Source organism: Procambarus clarkii, chromosome 12 (assembly GCF_040958095.1).
Source record: "Procambarus clarkii isolate CNS0578487 chromosome 12, FALCON_Pclarkii_2.0, whole genome shotgun sequence".
Classification (NCBI taxonomy): domain Eukaryota; kingdom Metazoa; phylum Arthropoda; class Malacostraca; order Decapoda; family Cambaridae; genus Procambarus; species Procambarus clarkii.
The window spans coordinates 41,242,722-41,256,219 of record NC_091161.1 but is presented as its reverse complement, the minus strand read 5'-3'; the positions used below and the strand labels follow the sequence as shown (position 1 = coordinate 41,256,219).

General features: G+C 39.2%; 1 protein-coding gene across 1 annotated transcript; it reads right to left on the bottom strand.

Moving 5' to 3' along the window:
- Positions 1-1,275: 1,275 nt before the first annotated feature.
- LOC138364018 (zinc finger protein 70-like) lies at positions 1,276-1,893 on the bottom strand. The gene has a single exon (XM_069323458.1). It carries the CDS (start codon positions 1,891-1,893, stop codon positions 1,276-1,278), a length of 618 nt encoding a protein of 205 aa, XP_069179559.1.
- Between the last annotated feature and the right edge of the window lie 11,605 nt (positions 1,894-13,498).

The window sequence follows — 13,498 nt, the reverse complement described above, 5'->3', positions numbered from 1 at the left end:
CGCTGTTCCCTGGTACATGGTAGTCGCGCGCACATGCTTGAGACTTCCTCTCCGGGGGATCTCTCATAACTTGACAAATCAAATTAATCAGTCTCGGCTGATCTGTTTGTAAACAATTCTGCTAGAGTTAAAGCTCCAATATTACATCTAATAATTCTTCGATGTGAATTCAGTGATGTACTGCACTTATGTTATATTCTTAATTTATATTACCATGCTGGTAAGATACACTTCTTGATGACGAGTATGGAATGCAAAATTAACTACCACTCGCAGGATAAGTATAGGGTACACAATGAATTACCACTCACAGGATGTGTATGGGTTGTACAAGGAACTATCACGCGGAGGATGAGTATGGAGAGCAAAGTAAGCAAAAATTCACTCGATGAGAAAGGGATTCACAATATGTACTATGACTCACAGGATGAGTATGAGGTGCATAATAAACTACCACTCATAAGACGAGTATAGGTTTCACAATAAACTAAACTCATCCTGTTAAACTAAACTAACAGGATGAGTATGGGTTGCACAAACTATTGGTAACAGGATGAGTATGGGTTGCACAATAAATTACCGCGCAGAGGATTAGTATGGGGTGCACAATAAACTCACAGGATGAGTCTATGATATTCGTGCTCTAAATTAGGGTAACTAAAATACTCTTCGGTGAAATATTTATTATCAAGAGTAGAACTCATAAATAGGCCTAAACAAAAAATAAAAAAAGGACATCAGTTTGCATATGAATCTGATGAGAAAATTCCTTGATTAGTATACATTTCCTTACCAATCAAATGGTAAGGTAATGATAACTACGTCTCAGAGTGTCTTCTTCACCAACTCTAATGCTAAATAATATTACAACAAAAAAGTCCATAACTTAGCTACAGAGTATATTACATTTTAAATAAATTTCCACAGAAACCAAATAAAGGAAGTACATTATTTACATATATATATGAAGAAAAACATTTAAAGCTTTGTTTTACCTATTAAATTAAAGACATATTTCTATACTTATAAGCAATTTTGAGTTTTCCTAATGACAGCTTCTCTAGTGCTGTCTTCTTGCTTGGTCATCTAACTTACATAACAGAACAATATAATAAAATATCTTCATATCTTTACCTTTCATTATGAAGTGTATTTCTCAAACAAAATATAATTACCTATGAAGAACATACAACTGACATTGTGATAGCACACTCTTAGATTAAATGTAAGTTAATATACCATTATGGGCTTCATTATCCTTCAACATTCTCTTAATTATCTTTCACACTCAGTGTTTAGCCTATCATCTGCATGCATCATCTTGTGCTTTTTCATATATCGAAGCTGAATGAATCTCTTCCCACACTCTGGACACTCGTGTTGTTTGTCCCTTGAATGCACTAACATGTGTCTTTTCACATGTCCACGCAGACTGAATCTCTTCCCACACTCTGGACATTCATGAGGTTTGGTACCTGAATGCACTAACATGTGAGTCTTCACACTTCCACGCTGACTGAATCTCTTCCCACACTCTGGACACTCATGTAGTTTGTCCCTTGAATGCACTAACATGTGTCTTTTCACATGTCCACGCCGACTGAATCTCTTCCCACACTCTGGACATTCATGAGGTTTGGTACCTGAATGCACTAACATGTGAATCTTCACACTTCCACGCTGACTGAATCTCTTCCCACACTCTGGACACTCATGTAGTTTGTCCCTTGAATGCACTAACATGTGTCTTTTCATATGTCCACGCAGACTGAATCTCTTCCCACACTCTGGACATTCATGAGGTTTGGTACCTGAATGCACTAACATGTGAGTCTTCACATGTGAAGGACTGGTGAATACCTTCAGACACTGTGGACATTGATGAGTCTTCATCTTCTTTATGATAGGTGCAGTTTGTGTGAAGGTTTTCTCCTCCGGATGTCGGGAGAAGCGTTATGGCTTGAGTGTTGTTTGAGTTAGACTTGATGGGAGGCGATGTGTCACAATAACGTGGCTAAAGTTGATCAGACCACACACTAGAAGGTGAAGGGACGACGACGTTTCGGTCCGTCCTGGACCATTCACAAGTTGATTGTGATGAGGAAGTAAATGCAGCCAATAAATAGGCTAGAGAGAGATGAGGAGCAAAGTGTAGTAGAGGAGATAGTAGTAGGAAAAAGAACTGCAGAGGGCCTATTGGCCCATACGAGGCAGTTCCTATTATAACCACGGAATGAGAAGAAGATAGTAATAGGAATAAGAAGAGGATAGTAAGGGAACGTAAAGAAAACAAAGAACAGAAAAGAGAGAAGAGAGAAAGAAAAGGAAAGAGAAAGAAAGATAAATGGAAGGGTAAGCTATGTTAGGTCACGTTTGTTAGAAAGATTAGAGCATTTACGTATATATTGTAAATGGGAAGAGTCCACAGCAACAAAGCCAGGACTCAAGTTCATGTTGGGTACATAAGAACATAAGAACAAAGGCAACTGCAGAAGGCCTATTGGCCCATACGAGGCAGCTCCTATTTATAACCACCCAGTCCCACTCATATACATGTCCAATCCATGCTTGAAACAATCGAGGGACCCCACCTCCACAATGTTACACGGCAATTGGTTCCACAAATCAACAACCCTGTTACTGAACCAGTATTTACCCAAGTCTTTCCTAAATCTAAACTTATCCAATTTATAAACAATTGAAGAACATTAATAATTGAGTCGCAACATGGTTCTATAAATGGCCGTTCATGTTTAACAAATTTATTATCTTTTTATTCTAGCATAGTTGAGGCAGTTGATAGTGGTAGGGATTGTGATGTTGTGTACCTTGACTTTAGCAAAGCTTTTGATACAGTGCCACATGAAAGACTGATTAAAAAGATAGTCTCATGGTATTGGGGGTGCTATATTAAGCTGGATTAGGGCATGGCTATACCAAAGGAAACAGAGTTAGTATAAATGGAGTCAAGTCAGAGTGGGAAAATGTTTTAAGTGAAGTACCTCAAGGCTCTGTCCTGGGACCTCTGTTGTTTATAATATATATAAATGATTTAGATTCAGGTTTGAGTAGCAACATTTGCAAATTTGCCGATGATACGAAAATCGGTAGGGAAATTAATTCGGAGGAGGACTCACTATCACTTCAAGTTGATCTAGATAGGGTTTTGAAATGGTCAAAAGATTGGCAGATGCAGTTTAATGCCGATAAATGTAAAGTTCTGAGGTTAGGTAATGATGAAAGAGTTACAAGATACGAGCTAGATGGTGTTGAGATTGCGAAGTCGGATTGGGAAAGGGATCTGGGAGTTATGATTAGTAAGAATTTAAAACAAAAGGATCAATGCATAAATGTTCGTAATAAGGCAAATCGGACACTTGGATTTATTAATCGCAGTGTTAGTAACAAGACACCTGGTGTGGTTCTCAAGCTATATCTTGCTCTAGTTAGGCCCCATTTAGATTATGCAGTTCAGTTTTGGTCGCCATATTATAGAATGGATATAAATTCACTTGAACGTGTCCAGCGTAGGATGGCTAAGTTAATTCCCCAAATTAGAAATCTTTCATATGAAGAAAGATTAACAAAGCTTAAGTTGCATTCACTGGAAAGGCGAAGAGTTAGGGGTGACATGATAGAGGTTTACAAGTGGGTGAATGTACATAACAAAGGGGATATTAATAGGGTATTAAAAGTATCAACACAAGACAGAACACGAAACAATGGGTATAAATTGGATAAGTTTAGATTTAGGAAAGACTTGGGTAAATACTGGTTCAGTAACAGGGTTGTTGATTTGTGGAACCAATTACCGCATAACGTGCTGGAGGTGGGGTCCCTCGATTGTTTCAAGCGCGGGTTGGACAAGTATATGAGTGGGATTGGGTGGTTATAAAAAGGAACTGCCTCGTATGGGCCAATAGGCCTTCTGCAGTTGCCTTTGTTCATATGTTTTTATACCTATTGTTTCGTGTTCTGTCGTGTGTTGATACTTTTAATTCCCTATTAATATCCCCTTTGTTATGTCCATTCATCCACTTGTAAACCTCTATCATGTCACCCCAAACTCTTCGCCTTTCCAGTGAATGCAACTTAAGCTTTGTTAATCTTTCTTCATATGAAAGATTTCTAATTTGGGGAATTAACTTAGTCATCCTATGCTGGACACGTTCTAGTGAATTTATATCCATTCTATAATATGGCTACCAAAACTGAAATGCATAATCTAAATGGGGCCTAACTAGAGCAAGATATAGCTTGAGAACCACACCAGGTGTCTTGTTACTAACGCTGCGATTAATAAATCCAAGTGTCCGATTTGCCTTATTACGAACATTTATGCATTGATCCTTTTGTTTTAAATTCTTACTAATCATAACTCCCAGATCCCTTTCGCAATCCGACTTCGCAATCTCAACACCATCTAGCTCGTATCTTGTAACTCTTTCATCATTACCTAACCTCAGAACTTTACATTTATCAGCATTAAACTGCATCTGCCAATCTTTTGACCATTTCAAAACCCTATCTAGATCAACTTGAAGTGATAGTGAGTCCTCCTCCGAATTAATTTCCCTACCGATTTTCGTATCATCGGCAAATTTGCAAATGTTGCTACTCAAACCTGAATCTAAATCATTTATATATATTATAAACAACAGAGGTCCCAGGACAGAGCCTTGAGGCACTTCACTTAAAACATTTTCCCACTCTGACTTGACTCCATTTATACTAACTCTGTTTCCTTTGGTATAGCCATGCCCTAATCCAGCTTAATATAGCACCCCCAATACCATGAGACTATCTTTTTAATCAGTCTTTCATGTGGCACTGTATCAACTGTGGGTTGTTGCTGTTGCGAACTCGCTAGAAGAAGTGGTTAGAGGTGTTTGTTTGGGTTTAAACTGTTAGTAGATAGAGGTATGGGAATTGATTTGGAGGAAGGAGGTAATAAAAGTATGTGTTTGTGGGAGAAAGGAATTGGCAAAACGATCAGGGAAAGAGAAGGTCCGCAAAATAACAATTCACTTAGGGTATATTACACTAACAGTAGAAGTCTAAGAAATAAAATTAACGAATTAAATGCTCTTGTCTGCACAGAAAAAATAGATATTATTGCACTTACCGAAACGTGGATGAATGTAGAAAATAGAGAACTATTAGCTGAATATCAAATATATGGATTTAAACTATTTCACACAGATAGATATATTAGACGAGGAGGTGGAGTAGCCATATATGTTAGGGACAATTTGAAATGTAGTCTCAAAGAGGGAATCAAAACAGAGCCACACACAGAAACTATTTGGATTGAATTAAACGAAAAAGCTAATAATATTATAATAGGAGTAATATATAGGCCACCAAATTTAGACAGAATGGAAGCAAAGCATCTATGGGATGAAATATCTAGAGCATCTAGATCTAACAGTATTTATGTCATGGGTGACTTTAATTTTAGCGGAATAAACTGGTTGAACAAAACAGGGAATAGTGAAGCAGAAGATTTTCTAGAATTAATTGACGATTGCTTTCTTACGCAACACATTAAGGAACCAACACGGGAAAATAATATTTTAGATTTAGTGTTAACTAACAGGGAAACGCAAATTAATGACATCGAAATAGGGAGTGAGCTAGGGAGCAGTGATCACAAAGAAATCAGATTTAGCATAGAATGGAATAGACCAGTAGGAGAAAATTCTGTTAAAGTGCCAGATTTTCGAAAAGCTGATTTTAATAGCCTAAGAAATTTTTTGGGTCAAATTGATTGGAAAGGCTTGGGTATGGGGTGTGGGCCGGTCTTGGAGCGAGACATGAACCCAGCGATAGGTGACTTAAATGGGGATTTCGATGTGGATTCAATATATAACTTATTTAAGAATATTCTAAACAAAGCACAGGAACGTAGTATACCATACAAATTGAATAGATCATATACTAATGACCCAAAGTGGATAACAAAGAATTTGAAGAACCTTATAGGTAAAAAGAGAGCTTGGTACAAAAGGATTAAAAATGGGGAGGTCACTTTAGAACAGGAATTCGTACAACTGGTTAGAAATGTTAAAAAAGAGATAAGGAAAGCAAAAAGAAACTATGAAGTTCGCATAGCAGGGCAAGCAAAGACAAATCCTAAAGGGTTTTTTCAGTTATATCGTACTAAGACTAGGGAAAGGATAGGTCCATTAAAAACTGAGACAGGTCAAATATCAGATAGTGATGAAGAGATGAGTAGTATTTTTAATAAATATTTTGTATCTGTATTTACTAAAGAGGAACTTAACAATATGCCTTCAGCCGAACAAGTCTATGTGGGTGGGGACGAGGACAGGTTGACGAGTTTAGCAGTTACCAGGGAGGATGTTCTTAAACAAATAGTAAAACTCAAACCAAACAAATCCCCAGGGCCGGATGAAGTGTTTGCTAGGGTGCTTAAAGAATGCAAAGAGGAGCTTTGTGACCCACTGTCAACCATATTTAATAAATCAATAGAGTCAGGCAGAGTGCCAGAGTTTTGGAAAGTTGCTAATGTGATACCAGTTTTTTAGAAAGGAGATAGATCACTTGCGTCTAACTATCGACCAATTAGCCTAACGTCTATTGTGGGAAAGTTACTCGAATCTATAATAGCAAATAAAATTCGTCTTCATCTTGAAAAACATAAATTAATAATTGAGTCGCAACATGGTTTTATAAATGGCCGTTCATGTTTAACAAATTTGTTATCTTTTTATTCTAGCATTGTTGAGGCAGTTGATAGTGGTAAGGATTGCGATGTTGTATACCTTGACTTTAGCAAAGCTTTTGATACAGTGCCACATGAAAGACTGATTAAAAAAATAGAGTCTCATGGTATTGGGGGTGCTATATTAAGCTGGATTAGGGCATGGCTATACCAAAGGAAACAGAGAGTTAGTATAAATGGAATCAAGTCAGAGTGGGAAAATGTTGTAAGTGGAGTGCCTCAAGGCTCTGTCCTGGGACCTCTGTTGTTTATAATATATATAAATGATTTAGATTCAGGTTTGAGTAGCAACATTTGCAAATTTGCCGATGATACGAAAATCAGTAGGGAAATTAATTCGGAGGAGGACTCACTATCACTTCAAGTTGATCTAGATAGGGTTTTGAAATGGTCAAAGGATTGGCAGATGCAGTTTAATGCTGATAAATGTAAAGTTCTGAGGTTAGGTAATGATGATAGAGTTACAAGATACGAGCTAGATGGTGTTGTGATTGCGAAGTCGGATTGCGAAAGGGATCTGGGAGTTATGATTAGTAAGAATTTAAAACAAAAGGATCAATGCATAAATGTTCGTAATAAGGCAAATCGGACACTTGGATTTATTAATCGCAGCGTTAGTAACAAGACACCTGGTGTGGTTCTCAAGCTATATCTTGCTCTAGTTAGGCCCCATTTAGATTATGCAGTTCAGTTTTGGTCGCCATATTATAGAATGGATATAAATTCACTTGAACGTGTCCAGCGTAGGATGACTAAGTTAATTCCCCAAATTAGAAATCTTTCATATGAAGAAAGATTAACAAAGCTTAAGTTGCATTCACTGGAAAGGCGAAGAGTTAGGGGTGACATGATAGAGGTTTACAAGTGGATGAATGGACATAACCGGGGGGATATTAATAGGGTATTAAAAGTATCAACACAGGACAGAACACGAAACAATGGATATAAATTGGATAAGTTTAGATTTAGGAAAGACTTGGGTAAATACTGGTTCAGTAACAGGGTTGTTGATTTGTGGAACCAATTGCCGCGTAACATTGTGGAGGTGGGGTCCCTCGATTGTTTCAAGCACGGGTTGGACAAGTATATGAGTGGGATTGGGTGGTTATAGAATAGGAGCTGCCTCGTATGGGCCAATAGGCCTTCTGCAGTTACCTTTGTTCTTATGTTCTTATGTTCTTCTTATCAAAAGCTTTGCTAAAGTCAAGGTACACAACATCACAATCCTTACCACTATCAACTGCGTCAACTATGCTAGAATAAAAAGATAACAAATTTGTTAAACATGAACGGCCATTTATAAAACCATGTTGCTACTCAATTATTAATTTATGTTTTCAAGATGAAGACGAATTTTATTTGCTATTATAGATTCGAGTAACTTTCCCACAATAGACGTTAGGCTAATTGGTCGATAGTTAGACGCAAGTGATCTATCTCCTTTCTTAAAAACTGGTATCACATTAGCAACTTTCCAAAATCTGGCACTCTGCCTGACTCTATTGATTTATTAAATATGGTTGACAGTGGGTCACAAAGCTCCTCTTTGCAAACAAATCAAACAAACCCCAGGGCCGGATGAAGTGTTTGCCAGGGTGCTTAAAGAATCTTTAAGCACCCTGGCAAACACTTCATCCGGCCCTGGGGATTTGTTTGGTTTGAGTTTTACTATTTGTTTAAGAACATCCTCCCTGGTAACTGCTAAACTCGTCAACCTGTCCTCGTCCCCACCCACATAGATTTGTTCGGCTTAAGGCATATTGTTAAGTTCCTCTTTACTAAATACAGATACAAAATATTTATTAAAAATACTACTCATCTCTTCATCACTATCAGTTATTTGACCTGTCTCAGTTTTTAATGGACCTATCCTTTCCCTAGTCTTAGTATGACATAACTGAAAAAACCCTTTAGGATTTGTCTTTGCTTGCTCTGCTATGCGAACTTCATAGTTTCTTTTTGCTTTCCTTATCTCTTTTTTAACATTTCTAACAAGTTTTACGAATTCCTGTTCTAAAGTGACCTCCCCATTTTTAATCCTTTTGTACCAAGCTCTCTCTTTACCTTTAAGGTTCTTCAAATTCTTTATTATCCACTTTGGTTCATTAGTATTCGATCTATTCAATTTGTATGGTATACTACGTTCCTGTGCTTTGTTTAGAATATTCTTAAACAAGTTATATATTGAATCCACATCGAAATCTCCTTTTACGTCACCTATCGCTGGGTTCATGTCTCGCTCCAAGACCGGCCCACACCCCATACCCAAGACTTTCCAATCAATTTGACGCAAAAAATTTCTTAGGCTATTAAAATCAGCTTTTCGAAAATCTGGCACTTTAACAGAATTTTCTCCTACAGGTCTATTCCATTCTATGCTAAATCTGATTTCTTTGTGATCACTGTTCCCTAGCTCGCTCCCTATTTCGATGTCATTAATTTGTGTTTCCCTGTTAGTTAACACTAAATCTAAAATATTTTTTTCCCGTGTTGGTTCCTTAATGTGTTGCGTAAGAAAGCAATCGTCAATTAATTCTAGAAAATCTTCAGCTTCACTATTCCCTGTTTTGTTCACCCAGTTTATTCCACTAAAATTAAAGTCACCCATGACATAAATACTGTTAGATCCAGATGCTCTAGATATTTCATCCCATAGATGCTTTGCTTCCATTCTGTCTAAATTTGATGGCCTATATATAACTCCTATTATAATATTATTTGCTTTTTCGTTTAATTCTATCCAAATAGTTTCTGTGTGTGGCTCAGTTTTGATTCCCTCTTTGAGGCTACATTTCAAATTGTCCCTAACATATATGGCTACTCCCCCTCCTCGTCTAATATATCGATCTGTGTGAAATAGTTTAAATCCATTTATTTGATATTCAGCTAATAGTTATATTTTCTACATTCATCCACGTTTCGGTAAGTGCAATAATATCTATTTTTTTCTGTGCATACAAGCGCATTTAATTCGTTAATTTTATTTCTTAGACTTCTACTGTTAGTGTAATATACCCTAAGTGAATTGTTATTTTGAGGCACTTTTCTTTCCCTGATCATTTTGCCAATTCCTTTCTCCCACAAACACATACTTTTATTACCTCCTTCCTCCAAATCAATTCCCATACCTCTATCTACTAACAGTTTAAACCCAAACAAACATCTCTAACCACTTCTTCCAACGAGTTCGCAACAGCAACAACCCCAGCTCTCGAAAGATGCACCCCATCACGAGCATACATTTAATTTCTTCCATAGAAGTGTTCCCAGTTGTCTATGAAAGATATTGCATTTGATTTGCAATATCTTTCCAGCCGGCAATTGACACCAAGTGCCCTTGACATCCATTCCTTTCCCACTCCCTTTCTTGGAAGAATGCCACATATGATCGGGATTCCTCCCTTGCTCCTAACTAAGTCAATGGCTGGCTGAATCTCTGTATTAGTTCCTCACTCCTAACTCGCCCAACATCATTACCCCCTGCACTAATACAAATAATGGGTTTGTTTCCATTTCCCGTCATAATATCCAAGGGGAGATTCCATCTGGGCCTATAGCCTTTGTCACATCCAATTCTAGTAAACACTTCCTTACTTCCCCGCTGGTAATCTCAAACTCTTCCAGTGGTTCCTGGTTAGCTATTGCCTCTCTTATCTCTGGGATTTCTCCTTGCTCTAAGGTGAAGACCTCTTGGAATTTCTTATTCAGTTCCTCACACACTTCCTTGTCGTTTGTAGTGAATCCTTCTGCCCCTATCCTTAATTTCATAACCTGTTCCTTTACTGTTGTTTTTCTCCTGATGTGGCTATGCAGCAATTTAGGCTGAATCTTTGCCTTGCTTGCGATGTCATTTTCGTATTGTCTTTCTGCCTCTCTTCTCATCCTAACATATTCATTCCTGGCATTCTCGTATCTTTCTCTGCTCTCCAGTGTCCTGTTATTCCTATAGTTTCTCCATGCCCTTTTACTTTGCTGTTTAGCTAGCTTACATCTCTGATTAAACCATGGGTTTCTCATCTTCATTTCACTGTTTTCCTTTTGGACTGGGACAAACTTGTTTGCTGCGTCCTTGCATTTTTGCGTGATGTATTCCATCATATCTTGGGCCGTCTTTTCCCTGAGCTTTGTTTCCCATGCTATATCTGCTAGGCATTTTCTTATCTCCTCATAGTTTCCCTTTCGGTATGCTAACCTTTTGGTTTCGGTATCCCTCCTCGAGTTCAATAACCCTTCTTCAATCAGGTACTCAAACACCAATACACTGTGGTCGGTCATTCCTACAGGGTCCTCAAGGAAGGAGCAGAAGAACTGTGCCTCCCGCTCTCCATGGTGTATAACAAATCACTGGCAACAGGGGAACTGCCAGAAATTTGGAAAGCAGCTAACGTAGTCCCGATATACAAGAAAGGGGATAGACAGGAGGCACTGAATTACAGACCAGTGTCCCTAACCTGCATACCATGCAAGATGATGGAGAAGATTGTGTGAAGAAAGCTAGTGGAGCACCTGGAGCGAAAGAACTTTGAAACACAGCATCAATATGGATTCAGGGATGGCAGGTCCTGCCTCACAGGGTTACTTGAATTCTACGACCAGGCAACAAAAATAAGGCAAGAAAGAGAAGGGTGGGCAGACTGCATATTTTTGGATTGTCAGAAAGCCTTTGACACAGTGCCACACAAGAGGCTAGTGAAAAAACTGGAGATGCAGGCTGGAGTGAAAGGGAAGGTACTCCGTTGGATACAGGAGTACCTAAGCAACAGGAGACAACGAGTCAGTGTGAGGGGTGAGGTCTCAGATTGGCGAGACGTTACGAGTGGAGTACCGCAGGGGTCAGTCCTTGGACCTATACTGTTTCTGATATATGTAAATGATCTTCCAGAGGGTATAGAATCGTTTCTCTCAATGTTTGCCGATGATGCAAAAATTATGAGGAGGATTGAAACTGAGGACGATAGTACGAGGCTACAAGATGACCTAGACAGACTGAGTGAATGGTCCAACAAATGGCTGTTGAAGTTCAACCCGAGTAAATGCAAAGTAATGATACTAGGTGGTGGAAATAGGAGGCCAAACACAGGATACAGAATAGGAAATGAAGTACTTAATGAAACGAACAGAGAGAAAGATCTAGGAGTTGATATCACACCAAACCTGTCTCCTGAAGCCCACATAAAAAGAATAACGTCTGCGACATATGCCAGGCTGGCTAACATCAGACCAGCGTTCAGGAACCTGTGTAAGGAATCATTCAGAATCTTGTACACCACATATGTAAGACCAATTCTGGAGTATGCGGTGTCAGCATGGAGCCCGTACCTTGTCAAGCACAAGACGAAGCTGGAAAAAGTCCAAAGGTATGCCACTAGACTAGTCCCAGAACTAAGAGGCATGAGTTACGAGGAAAGGCTGCGGGAAATGCACCTTACGACACTGGAAGACAGAAGAGTAAGGGGAGACATGATCACAACCTACAAAATCCTCAGAGGAATCGACCAGGTAAACAAGGATAAACTATTCAACACTGGTGGGATGCGAACAAGGGGACACAGGTGGAAACTGAGTACCCACATGAGCCACAGAGACGTTAGAAGGAACTTTTTCAGTGTCAGAGTAGTTAACGGATGGAATGCACTAGGCAGTGATGTGGTGGAGGCTGACTCCATACACAGTTTTAAATGTAGATATGATAGAGCCCAGTAGGCTCAGTAATCTGTACACCAGTTGATTGACAGTTGAGAGGCGGGACCAAAGAGCCAAAGCTCAACCACTGCAAGCACAAATAGGTGAGTACACACACACACACACACACACACACAGCAACACACGCACACACACACACACACACACACACACACACACACACACACACACACACACACACACACACACACACACACACACACACACACACACACATGTAACGTCGGTCGATGTTGTTGTAGAATGATTAGGTTGTGGGCAGGAATTGGAGTACCAAACGTCCACTGTTTTTCCTTAGTTTTATTATAAATATATATATATATATATATATATATATATATATATATATATATATATATATATATATATATAACTGAAAACTCACACCCCAGAAGTGACTCGAACCCATACTCCCACAACTGGTATGTACAGGGACGCCTTAATCCGCTTGACCATCACGACCGGACAAAAGGAAGTGATAGCCGAGGCTATTTGAACCACTTCCCCGCCGGCACTCGGATGGTAATCTTGGGCATAGCATTTTATCAAATCACCCCATTCTTTGGGGCACACGTGAGGAACACAAATGCAAACAAGCCTGAATGGTCCCCAGGACTATATACAACTGAAAACTCACACCCCAGAAGTGACTCGAACCCATACTCCCACAACTGGTATGTACAGGGACGCCTTAATCCGCTTGACCATCACGACCGGACAAAAGGAAGTGATAGCCGAGGCTATTTGAACCACTTCCCCGCCGGCACTCGGATGGTAATCTTGGGCATAGCATTTTATCAAATCACCCCATTCTTTGGGGCACACGTGAGGAACACAAATGCAAACAAGCCTGAATGGTCCCCAGGACTATATACAACTGAAAACTCACACCCCAGAAGTGACTCGAACCCATACTCCCACAACTGGTATGTACAGGGACGCCTTAATCCGCTTGACCATCACGACCGGACAAAAGGAAGTGATAGCCGAGGCTATTTGAACCACTTCCCCGCCGGCACTCGGATGGTAATCTTGGGCATAGCATTT

Excerpts from the sequence above, each read along its gene's own strand:
- LOC138364018 (XM_069323458.1), bottom strand. The coding sequence starts at position 1,893 with ATGAAGACTCATCAATGTCCACAGTGTCTGAAGGTATTCACCAGTCCT.